The sequence below is a fragment of the Phyllobates terribilis genome, unplaced genomic scaffold (assembly GCF_046119375.1).
Source record: "Phyllobates terribilis strain yellow unplaced genomic scaffold, ASM4611937v1 Scaffold_3__8_contigs__length_932513732, whole genome shotgun sequence".
Taxonomy (NCBI): Eukaryota; Metazoa; Chordata; class Amphibia; order Anura; family Dendrobatidae; genus Phyllobates; species Phyllobates terribilis.
The window spans coordinates 713,573,085-713,592,548 of NW_027362763.1; the positions used below are offsets into that span (position 1 = coordinate 713,573,085).

The 19,464-nt window shown below is 43.7% G+C and overlaps 1 protein-coding gene across 8 annotated transcripts in view; it reads left to right on the forward strand.

The window, feature by feature from the left end:
• The window catches only part of EML4 (EMAP like 4), a 123,225-nt gene that overhangs the window by 53,358 nt on the left and 50,403 nt on the right, over positions 1-19,464 (forward strand). For 5 of the 8 annotated variants that reach the window (XM_073672021.1, XM_073672022.1, XM_073672027.1 and 2 more), the window contains exons 2-4: positions 8,892-9,074; positions 12,163-12,286; positions 17,020-17,172. In XM_073672021.1, the coding sequence (XP_073528122.1) occupies positions 8,892-9,074; positions 12,163-12,286; positions 17,020-17,172 (460 nt within the window). Of the gene's footprint in view, positions 1-8,889; positions 9,075-12,162; positions 12,287-17,019; positions 17,173-19,464 lie in introns of all 8 variants that reach the window. The other 3 variants (XM_073672026.1, XM_073672028.1, XM_073672029.1) reach the window with 2 other exon arrangements.

Sequence of the window (19,464 nt, forward strand, 5' to 3'; positions counted from 1 at the left end):
TTATGTGTAATAATGAGAAATTACACAGATGAAAAGTATTGAACGCGCGTGCTGAAATTTATTTAATACTTCGTACAAAGCCTTTGTTGGTGATGACAGCTTCAAGACATCTCCTCCTGTATGGAGAAACTAGTCGCATGTGTTGCTCAGGTGTGATTTTGGGCCATTCTTCTACACAAACACTTTTTACATCTTGAAGGTTCCCTGGGCTCCTTCTATGAACTCTGAGCTTTCATTCCTTCCATACATTCTCCATCGGATTCAGGTCAGATTGGCTAGGCCATTCTAGCAGCTTTATTTTCTTTCTCTGAAACCAATTGAGAGTTTCCTTGGCTGTGTGTTTGAATCATTCTCTTGCTGAAATGTCCACCCTTGTTTCATCTTCATCATCCTGGTAGATAGCAGCAGATTTTTATCAAGAATGTCTCGGTACATTTGTCCATTCATCCTTCCTTCAATCATATGAAGTTTGCCAGTGCCGTATGCTGAAAAGCAGCCCCACAGCATTATGTTCCCATCTTCGAACTTCACTGTTGGTATGGTGTTTTTGGGGTGATATGCAGTGCCTTTTGGCCTCCAAACATGGTGTGTATTATGGCATCCAAAGAGTTGAATTTTCGTCTCACCTGACCAGCCTATATTCTCCCAGAATTTCAGACTTGTCTAAATGTTGTTGCGCAAACTTTAAACATGCTTGAACATGCTTTTTTGTTCAGCAATGGAGTCATGCGTGGTGAGCGTGCATGCAGGCCATGGAGGTTCAGTACATTACTTACAGTTTTCTTTGAAATAACTGTACCTGCTGATGCCAGGTCTTCCTGTAGCTCTCCACAGGTGGTTCTTGGCTCATGGACAACTCTACTGAAAATTCTTTTTACTCCTCTGTCTGAAATCTTGCAGGGAGCACCCAGTTGTGGTCGGTTTATGATGAAATGTAATTTCCACTTCTGTATTATAGCCCCAGCAGTGCACACTGGAGTAGTCAGTTTAGAAATTCTTCTGTAACCAATGCCTTCAGTATGTTTTGCAACAATAAGGTTGCTAAGGTCTTGAGACAGGTCACTGGTTTTACCCATCATGAGATGTTTCTTGTGTGGCGCCTTTGTAATGAGACAACTTTTTATAGGCCATCAGTTGAACCACCTTTTCACTAAGTGGCAGGAATGTTTTCTAATTACTGATAGATTTCAGCTGGTGTCGTGACTTTCTATGGCTTTTTGCTCCGCTTTCATATATTCAATATTTTTTTCCTGTGTCATTTCTCATGATTACACAAATTAATTTATGGACATCTATGGTTTCTTTTCTATGCCTGTGTGGATTGGATGTGTTGTTGCACACACTGTTCTGGTGGTGGATCAGACACTTATTGTGTACATAGATGATATTTGTATATGGGAGAATCATCTTGTGATAATGGAGACCATGAATGCGTTGCTGCCATTGTGTTTTGACCATTTCTATATATTCTAGCACCAACACCCAATTTGCTTAAAATTTGACCGTTGTCATGGAAACTGCTTACCTGTTGGCCTGAATCCATTTTGCAGGTTTCCCATTTTTTTCTCTTGTACTTGTATTTCGGTTGATGATTAATTCATGCCTGTACCTGATCAGAAGACACATCCTTACCTTGATAAGGATTCAAAGAAGTACTGACGTGACCTCGCTGGCTGCCTCTCTTCCTCCCCCCGCTATGACGTGACCTCGCTGGCTGCCTCTCTCCCCCCTCCCCCCCCCCCCCCCCCCCGCTATGACGTGACCTCGCTGGCTGCCGCCCCTTCCTCCTGCATGTAGGGTGACCAGAATAATTCTAAGCTTTTCATGTATTTTTGGTCCTTACTGTTATACTATATCCCTGGAGATGTCTTGCCATGTTTATAGCAGTTTTCAATTTCAGCTTCTCCTTCCACTGAAACTATCGGAGATCCTAGGTCGATAAGTTTACATCGCTGGCTCCGTGGATGCTTGTGGGCTGTTATTTGGATGTTCTTACCGCTGTACGAGTTGCGTTCCCTTGTGATATATACTTCAACTAGGTATAGGGGAAAAAATCCAAGGACAACACTATAAAAGTACCATACCGAGCATGCGTTCTGCAGGGAGCTGAGTTGTTTACTAGCAGAACACGATGATTCTTTATGTCATTGATTATATATGGTCTATGGAGCCATCATTTCCCAGGATCCCTGTTGTTTGAAAACCACCTAAATAAAGCAGTACCTGGCTCATTACTCATGCAGGCTGATGCACAAAGCCATCGCAACCAGGCCTGCTCGGAGAGGAGAATGCCAGTAAGTGTCGGGGCTTGTCCTCTCCTCGCACCTTCCTTTGTTACATTCTTTTGCTGGAAAACTTCAAATAGTTTATTATGTGTGGGACTCTGAGAAAAGAATGAGTTGAGTCTGCACAAGCTCTGTGGTCGGAGGCCCCAATATATCCATGATATCCATACCTGTGAGAAAGCAGAACGTGTTTACATTATAGAGAAGTCTTCTTCATGGAGATATTCCTGGTCTGTGTCTAAGTGCAACTCCAGACACACTATAACCTACAGTATGGCTTTACATAGGACTGCAGGCCAGCTGTGATAAATAATTAGCCCTAATCACAAAAGTTTTGTCCCCACTTCGCCACCCTGGCATATTGCCCAACAGTGATCGGTTTATAAAGATGCCGATGTCTAAACTATAGCTTAACTTTATCCTTTACGCTGCAGGGAAGAAAGCCGTGCATGGTGTATGTTAATTAACCTAGAAGAGTCATGTGGGCGGTCCCGGACACCTTGAGCTTAACGTTTGTCCCACAGGCCGAGATACTTCAATCATAATCCAGCTCTGGCTGCATGCGGAGCTGGTTTATAATCATGTTTGCCACCACTGTGCCTGTTTAGAGGTAGACAATGTAGATTGATTCCCTTTAAAATTGTGAATCCTACATGTAGTTTCGTTCAATGACAACTTGGGGCTAGTCAGGAGCACAGGAGAGGGGCGGGGGCCTGCAGCATTGAGGAGAAGCAAGGAGCTGCTAAGAAATAAATATAGTTTTCAGATGAGCATAAATCCGCCCATTCAGTTATGTGAACATGGATGCACAGATGCAGAAAGAGATGGAAAAAGACACTTTGGGCTAATCTTTATATTAACAATAAGTATACATTTACTGCGCTTTGGGAAAAATGTGAATGTGGCAATAACGCTTTAATGGAGAATAGATTTTTCAAGCACTAGACACTTACAGGATGGTTAATGGTGTCTGATTATTGGGGTCTCACCACAAGACCTCCTGCCAGTCACTAAACTAAAGGACTTAAATATGGTAAAAACCATGATCTAGACAACTTGATAACTGGAGTTTCGGTGGCTGCTCTTACATAGCGCAGGTCACATCATGTTTGTGAAAACTTCACTTTCCATGGTGTAGTGCGACTGTTGTGCATTGTCATAGTGTCATAGACGTAGTGTGAAGAACTGTTCCTACACAGGAGAGAGCATCTCGGACTAACCCTGTGGGGACGATGCATGTCTGACCCCATTACAGTGCACCGGTCTGGTGTTGCTAGGATCTTTCCCCACCCTAAACCTTTTAGATTGTCAGATGGGTTAGGGTTCTCTTACATTGCGTTCTGGCACCCGTTTGGTGGCCCCCCACAAAGCGTGTTTTAAATGTATGTGCCGTCGTGCATCATTTTTGGGCATATACGCCTACAGGAGGCGGACACTCAGACATGATCTACTAAGTCTAAGTGTCTGCTTCCAGTAGTTGTAAAAGCTCGAAAATGATGCACCATTATAGTCTATGGCCCAGTTGGAAATGGTTTTACGCTGACTTCCTCTACATCACCGGAACCTGCTATGATTACAGGTTGCTTGATTTTTTTTATTTTTTTTTTTTGTCTTTTTACTAATCTTAATAACTAAGCAACCTTAACGTCACATGAAGCTCTGTAGTAAACCGTTGACAGATGCCCAGATTACTGTAGACTGGATTGTAGGGTACCCAAATAGCATTGTGCAGGTGGGTTCAGTTGCACCCACTAAATAACCCCTCCAAGAGCTACTAACAAGAAAGGGATGATGTGGTCTTACTAAGTCTCCCGAAAAAGGTCAGACCTCCTCTTGAAGAGTTGGCAAATGTCCGGGGTAGCACGGTCGTACATTCACGGACACGGGTGTCCAGAGAGCATGTGCTGTAAAATAAAGGGGACTGTGGCTTGAGGGAAACTCCCTCCCTATTGACTCCTGAAAAGACCTCTGTAAAAGTTAGCAAGTGTTCTGCCATGTGACTAAAGGAAATGTGCAGTCCTTAAAGGTGGTGACCAGAATTATCCTATTGATGGCTGAGCTCCAGTACCATAGAACTTCCACCAGTAAGTGTATGGAGCTATATTGTCCCAACTCCATACACTTTCAGGACCTGCTAACAGCTGATCAAGGGGGTGCCCAGTGTCTGACCCCCCCAATAATCTGATAAATTACAATCCTGGATTTGCATCAGTCGAGCTTTTCGACAAGTGCACCATGCGGCCTGGCAGCTCGGATGAGGTTCCTATTCAATTTTCTCCACGCAGAAGCTCTGTATATTTTTAATTTGGTGTTAAATACACATACATTATATTAACATACCTAGGCTGAAAATCTGCAGCTGCGCTGCTCTAATTGGGACTATGTGAAGATAATTCCTCTATATACTTTGTCTTCACCCGTAAAGGTTCTCTTTACTTTGGCAGCTTGGCTAAATCTCCAGCGTGGAAGACGTAAGTCGCGTCGATGGTTAGTACAGCTGCAGCACAAGCTACATGAATGGCTTTCTGTAACTGCGTCTGCTGCGTGGAAGACATTTTCCACCAATTAACCAACACGGATATCTTGACTGAACCTTTTCCTGCTCCAGTGACCTTGTCCGAGACCTCTCGGGGGAATTGTGTGCGTTTCATTTGGTTTATTTTTTCTTGAAATGTTCTGCTGGGTGGCGAGATGCTTCTCAAAGGGCGATGCTGGAATTAAGGTTCTACAGTTGAACTATTGTGCCCATTGCTTTCCTCTCTTGAAGGGGTTGTCTGCTTCGGACAATCACTACTTGTAAGGAGGATCATCCGACAAGATGATTACTAAAATGCCCTACTCATACCTACATAGATCAGGTGTGATCTGTGAGGAGATCCAAAAGCAAGTGATCAGATTCGCTACAGCAACGCCACAGGTGACATAAAGCATTACACGTGGACAGTCCTCCCAGAGTGATGACCCGATTTGTAGACTCCCTTGGCTATAGCGGAGTACAGAACTGGGAACTACTCAATTTTGCTAAAAAAAAGAATGCAGAAATTAGTTTTCTGGACAAGATAGAGAAAATAACCCCTTTCATTAAAACTCCTCACCAGGAAGCTGCTCTAAGAAATGCACCCTAAAATACAGATCTAGAGGTAGCGAGCGTTCTTTCTGCCATTTCCATATTTCTTATGGAGCTATTCTGATCAGTAGTGCATAAGCTCTGCTCAAGAAGGTCCCTGATTTCTGTAAAAGTGGGGCTTCAATGATCAAACGCTCATTATTATTTTATTATAGCGCCATTTATTCCTCGGTGCTTTACATGTGAAAAGGAGTATACATAATAAAAAGTACAATTAATCTTAAATACAAGTTTCCGACTGGTACAGGAGGAGCGAGGACCCTGCCCCCGAGGCTTCAGTCTACAAGGGATGAGTGAGGATACAGTAGGTGAGGGTAGAGCTGGTCATGCAGCGGTATGGTGGAGCGGTGGTTACTGCAGGTTGTAGACTTGTCGATAGAGGTGGGTCTTCAGTTTCCTTTTGAGGGTTTCCAAAGTAGGCGAGAGTCTATGTTGGGGTAGAGTTCCACAGTAGGGGGGATGCACGGGAGAAATCTTGTATGCGATTGTGGGAAGCGGAGGTTGCGTGCAGGTATGTACCGGGAGACTAGGTCAGAGATGTATGGAGGAGACAGGCTCCTCTAACATTTGGCTCTTATCCTTACGATCCCAGGCAGTGGAGGGACACGCGCCTTAAGAGTGTGCTCGCCATATACAGTACCATATCGCCTGTATCCAGCACTGTGCCATCAGCAGTAACTCCTCCAAACCGGAATTAGGCAGCACTTCCGTACCAATTCTTGATACCCATGGCACGATTTCTGCACTGCAAAAACTGATTTGCAAAGTTAAATACTTTTCAGTGCTAGATAAAATTAGCAAAAAACGAGAATTTTCAATTTTAGTTAATGTTTATAAAGGGTGCGTCCAAGACTTTTCAAAACTTGCCAAATGCGATCTGCAGGAGGACAAGACCGGTGGAGATCGCCCAACTGGCAACTTCGGACCAGCAGGTGACCCATGCTTTATTTTATTTCATTTTCCTGCTGTTGGGTTTTTGCAAACCTCAGTCAACCTATTTATCGAAAGGCTGCTGGACAACATTTCTGGGCACTTTGATGAATCTATATTCATCCAAAATGTAACGTGAACCTAAAATTATTCCAACATTAACAGTCAACTAGTTTGCTGCATTTTAGTGAGTTGGTGGTGGATGTATGCTGCTGTATAGGCAAGGAGATGCAAATATCTGCTCTGGACCCCTTTTTACGAGCGAGAGCGGAGGCCTGTTGACAGGCAGCGGTGCTCACTCTGGTAGACTCAAACCATCCGATTAGATCTTTTGGGATAACAATATAGCTGGTCATCCAAAGGGTCCTTTAAAGGGGTTATTCCATAGACCTTGATCACCTGTCCACAGGTTAGATGAGAAATGTATAATCGCTGGGGGTCCTTCTCCTGAAACCCTTATGTATCCAGAGGAGCTCAAAGGGAATGAAGTCGTTGTGAGCATGTGCAAACGCTGTTTGTCTGTGTCGTAGTCGCTCATGCACACCATCCACTGAGACGCGTGTTCTCCTGATCGGTGGGGGTCCCATTATAGGAAATATAATCTTATTGAATCATGGCCCTTTAATTGTTATCATGTGAAAAGTGGCTCAGTTATTATTTTGGATGGTCTTAGATTGCCACCTCCACCCCAAACATGGAACCGTGCGGCCATCATTCATCCTTCTCGCTTTTCCATTATTTCCTAAATGTATAATAAAACAAACTAAGTGCATTAATTTGACTTGCAGAAGTTGAGTCAGGCCAGTCTGGACGCAGAAGCCGTAATTCCCCCCCCTTCTACCTCCTGAAGAATAGTCCTGACTGCGCCAAGTCTCGTCTGCTAATCTGTGTCTTAAGTGGCCAAGCAGATTCTTGGATTCCCTGCAAAATCCTTCTTCTCCTTCAGTCGTCTCGTCGATTTCGAGGCCGTGTGTCTTTGCCAGGAGATACTTTAAGTTAATGATTGCGATGTGCTGTAAATGAGTAATCGGTATAATGATCGCATTGCAGCTATAAAAAGCTGTCGCTGGATTGTCTTGTGCCGTTAAATATAACCACGGTATATTAATATATTGGCGTGTGTATAGATCTGCATATTGGGGTCTTTTGTATGGATACAGAAGTACCTGTATGGACGCAGCTGGATACTAATACATTTGGGTGGTTGAGATGGTGGAACGACCTGATGGATAAGGATATATGCGCACAGATTTTGTGGAAAATTTTGGAGCGGGTCTACTAAATATCCTTCTCAAACGCTTGGTTAACTATTCTTTATTCATTTCTATGGGAAATCCACTATGCTGTTCTTATAAGGTTGTTTTTTTTTTTGTTTTTTTTTTTTAGTTTGGTGGATGAAAGTGCGGTCCCTGGTTGGAAAAAAACTCTGAAACGTTTTTGAATCATTTTGGAAAAGTGGCCTCACAAAATCCAAATTTCCCCATAAAATGAGCATTTACTGAGCTGGTTTCCACTACAAAACTTTTTTTTTTTTTTGACCCCCTCAAAAAAAAAACAAAAAAAAAACACTTAATATGTATGTGCGCACAGAGTCATGTTTGGCCACGTGGCCCTCCGCGCCGCCTAGTGGGCGCCACGTGGCCCTCCGCGCCGCCTAGTGGGCCCCACGTGGCCCTCCGCGCCGCCTAGTGGGCCCCACGTGGCCCTCCGCGCCGCCTAGTGGGCCCCACGTGGCCCTCCGCGCCGCCTAGTGGGCCCCACGTGGCCCTCCGCGCCGCCTAGTGGGCCCCACGTATGGGTGGTGGTTTTGGTGTCACGTCAATCTCTGGCCTGTGGGCCAAACCCATGTATGGTCTAGCTGCAGATGGTTGAAAGGCTTTGTCCATTTTTGGATGTCACATTCATATAATGATCCAGGACGGGTTAATATGGTTCCACCTCAAAGTGCAATGTGCACATCCACCTAATAAGGAGCTGGTGGTCGCACGTGCTCTTTCTGTCTCTGCAGCCAGGTCTCTGCTCAGGGGTCACTGGTAGCTGCATAGCAGCCAATAGAAGTAGCTTCTAGGGGGGAAAGCAATTTCTATTGGCTGCTTAGTGCATAGAGGGGATAACTATGCAGAGACTTGACTGTGGGGCGCGTGATGGAGCATGTGTTACCACCAGTACTTGGCTTATTAGGTGGACGTGCACACTGCTATATGCTTTGAACACCAGGTGGCGCCATACTGTGTAGGTAAATGTAAAAAATCTTCACTGCATTATTTTTGAATTATGTAAATTGCAAATATATTTGATCCATACAGTGATATGTAAAGTTTATTGCCTAAACTCAGATTCCACCCCATCAAGCCATAAATTTGTTTGTTGCGTCACTTTTATACATTGATGGGTGTGAAAATCTGCAACAAAAATTGTAGAAAAAAATTAATAAAATTGAAATTCTGTAGATATTGAATTTACTGTAAAATATTCACCAAAAATAAAAATACAAGAGAGCAAACCCTTTCAGTAAGCTAAAAAAAAGTCTCCTCTTCTTTCTTGCACAGATGACAGCATCTCTGCGGCAAGTACCTCCGACGTGCAGGATCGCCTGTCTGCCCTGGAGCTGCGAGTTCAGCAGCAGGAAGATGAAATCACGGTGCTTAAAGCTGCCCTGGCCGATGTGCTCCGACGCCTGGCCAACTCCGAGGATCAAGTGGCAACTGTCAGAAAAGCCCCTCTGAGTAAAGGTAATTGCTACGGTCATGACTTTCTCAGACACCGCGCCACTTCTGTCCATGGGCTGTGCCTGGTAAATGGGACTGAGCTGCTATACCTGACACTGTCTATGGACAAGAGTGGCGCTGTTTACGGGGGAAGGATACCAGACTTACTATATGATCTAATCTGATGAGGCATGTTTTTTTTCTCCAGCTTTTCAGAGTGTAAGGAGTTAATGTAGCACTCGCAAAAAAAAAAAAAAAATTCCTACTTTAAATAAAGGAATCACTAATGATGCATGTATTTGGTGCTAAAAATAATCTTTGCAATTGGTTTTCATTAAGTGTTGAACTATGTAACTTTCATAGCTTCTTTCTTGTAAGGGTCTATTGCTGGTTGCATACTGAGTTAACTGAGAATCCATCAGTGAGCTCACGATGACGGTCTGATGGGGAAGTTTGTAACCTGGCTTTTTCTGAGCTCCTTTTGGCTGATTCATAAGACCGAGAAAGTTTGATTATTTCGGGAAACCAAATTTATCTCACAAAGATAAGGAGCTGAGTAATCTGGAGTTGCCACTACTTGGTGTATAGAGTGGGGCTGTTCCAGCTCCTTTCATTGTTTACATCTAGATGCCAACAGAGCTGGTAACAGCTGATCAGTGGGGGTGCTTGGGTTATCAGACCCCCATCAGCCTGTTGTTGTTGACCTATGTAGTGGACACCCCCTTAAAGTGTAAAATTCATTAATGTATCTACACATTTTTAGATCATGTACTGATTTAAAAACAACAGCATCTGTAATATTTCTTTCCTGTTTGAGCTGGAGAGGAAGAGGAAACCTGGACTGAACCAAAATAGACCCGATTTCCTCCGGGATCTAATGTCTGGATGGGAAATCTACTCTATAAAAAGTCATAGACTGCGCAGAAAAGACTTATGTGGAGAAGTCACATGGAGTAAACAGCAGTGACTGCAGCCGATCAGATTCAGCTCCTCGCTCCCCACGTGCTTTGTCTGTAGTGATATGGTGTACCGAGGTCTTATTATTGCTTTACAATCGGGATATATTCTGCAGCCCTTGAATTTTCACCACCATTCTAAAGATCAACATATATACATTTTAGTTGATCAAACCTGCCGATGTCGAGGGTTCAGCCCACCATCTAATGTCTATTGGGGCCTCCCCGGCTCGCCGCCCTCCTCCCCGGCTGAAAGCCATCTAATGTGTTTTTTTGTAGGTCCAGTTTTAGACCTTTTTTTTTTTCACCCCTTAAATGGCTAAAACTAACTTTTGCAATTTGCTTTCATTAAACATTTTGCACAGTTTAGCTTATTCAGTTTCTTTATCTCCCTGCACATTCAACGTTGATGTAGTCTGCAGTCATAAAACAACTAAGAGGAGCTCAGAAAAAGATATTAAATTTATAAACTCTACAGTCAAACCCTCAGAACCAGCTCACTGATGGATTCTCAGTTGGCTCATTCTGCAGTCAGTAATAAACAGTACAACACAGAGGCTATAAAATACACACATGGGGCCAAATTGAAACCCCATATGCAAAAATGATTTTTAATCCCACATCAATGCATTGAACAACCCCTTTTGAGGGAAAATTTTTATACTGATGTGTAGTAGAAATTTCTGCAACCTTCCTCGTCGTCAAAAACCATAATTGCAAAAAGTCTATGTGCTGACTGAATTCAGTCTCTAATTTCGGCAATAAATTTGCCACATGAGGCTGTGTTCACATTTCTGCTTTTTTTCTTTTTTTTTTTCTTTTTCTCTGAAATGGTCTCAAAACTGCATCACGTCTGAAATTTCACTAAACTGCAGTGAAAACAACTTTTCACCACTTACAAAGAACCATTCACAAAATGTGAATGCAGCCTTATGCTTTCTTTTAAAGGTATTTGCTTTAATGTGTATCTGTCTGATTATATAGAAAAAAACATGCAGAGAGCAGGGGCAGAATAACCCTGTTAAAGGGGAATGTATCACTTACTGGACGGCTTGCTGTAGTTTTAATAGAATCCCTGTTTTCCCTGATCTAGGTGTAGCAGAAGGAAGGCTTACCAGGCTGTGTATAACCCCACCCACACACCTGATTGGCAGCTTGCTTACAGTGTACACCGGAAGCAGCCAATCAGTAGTGAGGGCCGAGTTATACAGACTAGCTGGCATGTGAGACCTAGCCAGGCAGAGATAATCTCCTGCTGATAAAACACTAATTGTATTGAAATTACAACACACAGCTTTATACGTGACATATCCCTGGAATCGGGCTCTTGCCCTATATTATACTGCTTTCAGATTAAATGCCAAAATCCTGCAGACGGATTCACTTTAAAACAAACTCTCCCATCCAGTTTTAAAATGTACTATATATATTATAAAAAATGTTTCTCTTTTTTTTTATTTTAATAACTGGCACCTGAATCCATTACTTAAAATAATAAATGTGTTTTCTCTTTGATCTCCCACACATTTGGCTCCCATCCTCCTCCCCAAACACTGGCTCTCATTTTCTATTCATTTCACATCTGGTTGTCTAAGCTCAGGCCAAAAAGATAAAGCGTCCATTTTTCAGACTGTTTACCCCGGTAATTGACACATGATGTGACACTGGCAGACGGGTGCAATGTGCCTTGTGGAGGAGACATGCCATTCCAGGTGATTTATCCCTTGTTTGGCAGGAGATGTTTGCTTTGGATCCTGCATTGATTCCTTTCAATGTGTTTTTTTTTTTTCCCCTTGGTTGAACAAAAGTCTCTTTTGTAATGAAGGTGTCAGCGCAGATCAAAGCCTGACGGTAAATTAAGAGCTGTAATGATTAAATTACCCGTAGTCTGGTCATAGCCATGGTGAGGTTAAATTAAAGAATTACTAATAGTTCCAATATTTTCCACAAATAATCCCAAAGTTTATCATGTAAAATATAAGCCATTGTCTTAATGTTGTGCTTTTTTTTAAAATAAATTTTGTTCAGAGATTCCATTAATGTTCTAAAATTGTAAATACTGTATCTTTGAAGGCGTGGCCAATAATAAGGGGTGGGGCTTTAAAAAAAAACAAAAAAAAAACCTCTAATTAAATAAACTTTTTTTTTTTTTCTAGGTCCACCCACGCTTCGTGAAGCCCACTCTATACCTTGTATAGCCAATGGCGGTGCTGGAACCAGAAAGCCAGCGCTCTCTGCATCAGTTGCTAAGAAAGATACATTGGCATCAGCAGCTAAAAGGTAATTTTATGTCCCTTTTTTTTTTTTTTTTTTTTTTTTTTGTATTTTTTTATCTACCAACCCTGTCCTCATTTGCATTTGATCTGCCATTTTCGAGTATTTAACTGGAAAAAAGAGATCAGAAATTCTAGTTTATCCAACAGAGTTAATATTACAGTCAGAATTTTTTTTTTGAGTGGTGGAGGAAAGTAAATTTTCTGTTCTTAAAATTAATTTACCATCTTCACATTTTTTTTTAATTTTTTTCTTTAATTTTTTTTTTAAATAACATTTTCTTGTCCTGTAGAAAAAACCTTTGCAAACAAATGGATTGGAAATTTCTAAAGCCACCGCCTCCCCTAGAGCAATGCTGCATTTTTACAAAAACACACCAAAATGAAAAAATGGTGCAAAAAAAATAGTATTTTTTTGGTGGTTTTAATATTTCCTTATTAACCTTCAGAAAATGTTGGCGCAGTATTAACTGGGTTCTCCATCCCAATGTGGTTTGTCTACTGAAAACCTCTCGAAAGCGGAATTGCTTTTTGTCCTGTCTCCCCTAGTATCAGTATCTGATGAGGAGGGGGGTTGGGGATGTTTTGTCACTTCTGCAGCCAATGATCGACTGCAGTGTTAACATTCCATCCAAATGAAAGAGGCCGGCATGTGAAGGCTGCAGATGATCAATGACCTCTGGCTCTAGTGGCTATGTGGCACCCCCTGCTGGATGTTGATGCAGGGGACACTCTGCGGAGGAGCGGCACAGATCCAGGAGGTGAGTATAGGATTGTGTTTTTTTTTTTAGTTTTTATACTGCCCAGAGTCCATTAAGAATAACTTGTATGACAGTAAAGAGCAGTTTTTAAACCACCCGTTAAAAAGGCAAAAAATAAGGTTACATTTTTTTTTCTTAAGCTTCGTTCGCACCTACATTAAAGGCTGTGTATTTTTTTTTTACCCCTTAAAATGACTTTCATCCAAATGAACCTAAAAATAATTACGGTAGGGTTTTTCTTTAATGTAGCGTTTACATATGGAATCCTAAAATATCCAAAGTTGTCAGTGTTACTATATTTTATATTTGGCTACTTTTGTACACTTTTAGGTATTAGAATCTGTATTTAATACATTTTATATTCTTCTACCGCAGGGGTCTCAAACACGCGGGCCGCATGCGGCCCCTGAGGCTGCTTTATGCGGCCCGCAGGCACAGACCCCTTGACGATCCCGACCTGGTCCAGGAGGAGCCGCCGACAGCAGCGCTGAATTGCCACACAGAGACTGTCTCCCAGCACTGCATTTCCAATGCCAGCCGCTGGCCAATCAGAGGCCAGCAGCTGATATCTGCGTGTCGGCGCAGCGAGTATGACGTCATTGCCATATGCAGATGACAGCTGCTGGCCTCTGATTGGCCGGCGGCTGACATTGAAAATGCTGTGCTGGGAGACAGTCTCTGTGCGGCAATGCAGCGCTGCTGTCGGCGGCTCCTCCTGGACCAGGTCGGGATCGTCAAGGGGTCGGACTCTGTGGTGCCTGCGGGCCACATCTGCAGGAAGGCCGCCGAGGGAACGGAGGACAGGTGAGAATCATCTTTTTTTTTTTTCTATTTTATGTGTGTGAAGAACAGCACAGGGGGCACATAGCCACAAGAGGGGACCTGGATGGGGCACATAGCCACAGGATGGGGACCTGGATGGGGCACATAGCCACAGGATGGGGACCTGGATGGGGCACATAGCCACAGGATGGGGACCTGGATGGGGCACATAGCCTCAAGATGTGGACCTGGATGGGGCACATAGCCACAAGATGTGGACCTGGATGGGGCACATAGCCACAGGATGGGGACCTGGATGGGGCACATAGCCACAGGATGGGGACCTGGATGGGGCACAGAGCCTCAAGATGTGGACCTGGATGGGGCACATAGCCACAAGATGGGGACCTGGATGGGGCACAGAGCCACAAGATGGGGACCTGGATGGGGCACAGAGCCACAAGATGGGGACCAGAGCCACAAGAGGGGACCTGGATGGGGCACATAGCCACAGGATGGGGACCTGGATGGGGCACAGAGCCTCAAGATGTGGACCTGGATGGGGCACATAGCCTCAAGATGTGGACCTGGATGGGGCACATAGCCACAAGATGGGGACCTGGATGGGGCACAGAGCCTCAAGATGTGGACCTGGATGGGGCACATAGCCTCAAGATGTGGACCTGGATGGGGCACATAGCCACAGGATGGGGACCAGAGCCACAACATGGGGACCTGGATGGGGCACATAGCCACAGGATGGGGACCTGGATGGGGCACAGAGCCTCAAGATGTGGACCTGGATGGGGCACATAGCCACAAGATGGGGACCTGGATGGGGCACATAGCCACAAGATGGGGACCAGAGCCACAACATGGGGACCTGGATGGGGCACATAGCCACAAGATGGGGACCTGGATGGGGCACATAGCCACAAGATGGGGACCTGGATGGGGCACATAGCCACAAGATGGGGACCTGGATGGGGCACATAGCCACAAGATGGGGACCTGGATGGGGCACATAGCCACAAGATGGGGACCTGGATGGGGCACATAGCCACAAGATGGGGACCTGGATGGGGCACATAGCCACAAGATGGGGACCTGGATGGGGCACATAGCCACAAGATGGGGACCTGGATGGGGCATATAGCCACAAGATGGGGACCTGGATGGGGCACATAGCCACAAGATGGGGACCTGGATGGGGCACATAGCCACAAGATGGGGACCTGGATGGGGCACATAGCCACAAGATGGGGACCTGGATGGGGCACATAGCCACAAGATGGGGACCAGAGCCACAAGATGGGGACCAAGATGGGGACCAGAGCCACAAGATGGGGACCTGGATGGGGCACATAGCCACAAGATGGGGACCTGGATGGGGCACATAGCCACAAGATGGGGACCTGGATGGGGCACATAGCCACAAGATGGGGACCTGGATGGGGCACATAGCCACAAGATGGGGACCTGGATGGGGCACATAGCCACAAGATGGGGACCTGGATGGGGCACATAGCCACAAGATGGGGACCTGGATGGGGCACATAGCCACAAGATGGGGACCTGGATGGGGCACATAGCCACAAGATGGGGACCTGGATGGGGCACATAGCCACAAGATGGGGACCTGGATGGGGCACATAGCCACAAGATGGGGACCTGGATGGGGCACATAGCCACAAGATGGGGACCTGGATGGGGAACGTTGCCACAGGATGGGGACCTGGATGGGGCACATAGCCACAGGATGGGGACTTGGATGGGGAACATTACTACAAGATGTTTTCCATTATTACTATATGATGCTAATTGTAAGACAATATTACTGTATGTGGCCAATTGGGGGAAATAAAATTGTAAAAAAAAATAAAAAATAAAATAAAGCATGAAAAAATAATGGGCACTAAAAATGCTGTTTTATATGTAAACTAAAGTAAACACAAAAAAGTGCACGTTTATTATCGCCACATCCATAACGACCCAAGCCATAAAAAAATAAACACGGCAAAAATGTTCAAAAGGTGTATACAAAAAAAATGGTATCACTAAAAATGTCACATTGAACAAAGAATGCGGCCCCCCAAATTCAAATTTTTTCCATGTGCGGCCCATATACCCAGCCGAGTTTGAGACCCCTGTTCTACCGTAAAAATGTTTTCAATAATAAAAAAGTTGTAACAAAAGTAGCGCACCTACAAAGCAACTAGTCAGACTGTTGAAAAATATTAGCAACGGCCTGACAAGCGCTTTGTCCTCATTTTTAAAAGGATTGTGTCAATTGAAAATGACTTGTTTTAAAGGGGTATTTCCATCTCCAAGATCCTATCCCAATATGTAGCAGGTGTGATGATAATCATATTAGCAAATACCTCCAAATAGAAAAGCCGTATAGTTCTCCTAATAACCTGTGTCTCTTACCCCATGTGCAGGGCATTGAATTTGCTAAGGTAGCCATGGTTACAACCACTAGCAACTGTCACTGAGTGGTCATAACCATGGATACCTCAGCTACTTCAGTGCCCTGCACATGGGGTAAGTGACATAGGTTATTAGGAGAACTATACTTCATTTCTATGTCACTTACTACATGTGCATTATCCATGGTTATGAGCACTCATAGTGACAGTTGCTTGTGTTCGTAACCATGGATACCTAAGCTACTGTAATGCCCTGCACCTGGGGTAAGCGAATTGGCGAATCAAAAGAACTATACTACATTTCTAATTGGAGGTATTTGTTAATATTATTATTACACCTACTACATATTGGGGTATGATCTCAAAGATGGGGATATCCCTTTAAGTCTGGTTTTCTCATTAAAGGGATCAGTCACTTTCTCTTGTTAGTGCAGCTCTCCTGGCAAAACTGACCTGCACTTCTATCCATGGAGGAGCATGTGACCAGACCCGTCCGTGAAGAAAGTTGCACTAACAAAAGAAAAAGGCCAACCCTTTCAAGATTTTAGATTTTTTTTTTTTCATTATTAATTTATTCTTTTTAAAAATTATTTTTTTTAAATTACTAGCTATTTAAAAGTCGCCACTAAACCTGAAGAAGCCTTTTCAGCAGTCTCATATCACAGACATGATTATGCGAAACGTCTTTTACCCCTTTCCATTGAACTCCACGTGTATCCAGAGTCCTTCCTTAATGCCGTTTTGTCACTTCATCTGTTTCCTTACCTTCTTTGAATTTATTTTTGCAGTAGCACAGAGAAAAAGAGAGAGAAACCTCAAGGCGTCAAAGAGGAATCAAATGATCAAAACCCATTAAACCAAGCATCTCCTTCTCCCCAACCTTCCCCACAACCTACTCAGACACACAGGCAAAATCAGGAAAGCAGAATATCTACCAAGAGGTTCACTTTTATTCTTTTTGCCGGAAGCACACATGGCGGGAGTTGTAATGATATAACTTTTATTTTTTGTTTTTTTCTTTATGATTAATAATTTATTATTATTAATAATAATAATTAATTATTATTTTTTTTTATTAATCAGTTTTGGCTATTATCCCTGCCCACTTTTAAAAGACCTTTATCATACATGTCTAAAACACACAATGCATCAAATGTGTTTTTTTGTGGGGGGCACAAATTAAAGGGAACTTGATAGCCATGATGTCAGAGCCGCGAGCCGAGTAAGTGTCGACCGCTGGCTGCTGTCACATTTCTGTAGCTTAGTAACTCAGCCCCAGCGTTTTCTTGCCTAAAGAGTTCCCCTTTCTTTAATCCACTTTTTCCCAATGTTTATAGTCTTTATTATAATAGTAAACTGCTTTTTAATGTTTCCGTTAGATCTCAGCCCTTCACCCTTTTCATATTCCTAGCTGGAGTTTACCTGACTATCAATTCGCATTCCTCCGTGGAATAATCCGTTAATAATGGGATCCATTACCGGGCTCGTGGCGGTCTACTCTAAATAGTCGTAATAACTTTCAAGTGCACTTACAAGCGCATGTTTTTAAGATTTGTGATGTTGGCGTTTGTCAGGGATGAGCATCCCAAACCAGAAAACCTCACTGTAAATGGATGAAGGGGATAGTAAAACGCCCCCCAGAGTCACAGCCCCAAATCTACAATTGAGCCAGTAGGTTGCAGTCAACCTGTGCTGAAGAATGACAAACTATTTTTTTTTCTCTCAATCAATTTTTTTCTGCGAAGTAACTTTCCAGAAATCAAGTGATCACATGTTGTCCTTCTGCTGGGACCCCGTGGGTTTTAAGCTAAAGCTTGTTGGGAACATGTAAGTCTTAAGTTACTCTACAGGGCCACCTCGCGGGAATCAAAACATTGCATGGTGGTCATTGAAGTTATCAGGGTGTCCTTTTAACTCATGAGAATGCCATCTCCTCCAATATTAGAGGAGGGTCTTGAATGTAAGACCTTTTCTAGAGCTCTTGGGGTGCAACCAATGCGGTATCCATTTCAGCTCCCAAAAATTAAAACCTTTCCATATTACATCATAATTGACCATTAAGCTACAACTTGCCTACTTTGCTCTCTTAGTATGAGGTGTCCAATCACTGGAGAAGAACATCAAGGTCGGAAGAATAGAAGGATCAAGGTGAAGAGGAAGACCAGCAACCCGATGGCTCTGGTGGGCCTATCTAGGCTTGTGCAATATTGCTCTTTCTACAGATCGTTCGTCCATCTAGTTGCCATGGCTCGAGACCAAGCATAAGGCCATTAAAAAATAATTGACCTTTTAGTAGTTGAAAGCTGTCCATATGCATGCGATAGCTATTGGTTCGGAAGAAAGATATCAGAGTTCATGTTTTTAGTGGAATAGAGGAGAAAGTTACTGCTTCCCTGGAAACAAAAGGATAGAATGTTGAAATCTCATCTGTCTTGAGGTCCACTATGGTAATCCCAATGGTCATCTGGTTCCTCCAAAATTATGGTCCAGAACAAATGATTGGGTAGTTATTCACCCATTTCTAACCTTCTACACAATACCTGGAGGACCTCAAGGATCCTTCGAGAGGTTCGAACTTGGTATTCTCATCTGCAGGATATAATCACACAACGTCATCTGTGGAAAGCTGGCCAAACACAATAGATGGCTGTCATCCGTAAGATCGTTCGGTCGACAACCATCTCCCCCCAACTTCATGGGACCACCAACTAACATGTCTGTCAAGAGCAATGGTATCAAGTAAACAATGGTGCAGCGGTCTCAGGGAGCGCCAAAGGAATACTGGACAATTTAGTAGATGTCAACCGACTTTTATTCTTCCTCCAATACCACTGCCACAACGCGTTTCAACGGTCTAAGCCGTCTTCATCAGGTGAGGAGCACGGAGTTGCGAGGCAAACACCGACAGGACGGTACTACAAATAGAGGTGACCCGGAGCCTCATTAATCACACGCTTAATCTTGGTTGTGTAGACGTACACAACCTTCACAGGTGAGTGTACTGGCACTTTTTAAATTCAGCAAATAGCCCTGTGAGTCTACACATGCGCCCTTTCTTTTCTTTTCACAAGAGCAATGGTATCGGCAGTCTGAAATCGGACACGCCTGATCGACCATCTCTCCCTGCCATCAGTCAGCCGGCGTCCCCATACGCATTAGTTTGTCAGTGGAACCTGTCAATATTGGCGGGTTTGGCCGACATAAGGTTAATGTTTATGGCCTGCTTAACGCTT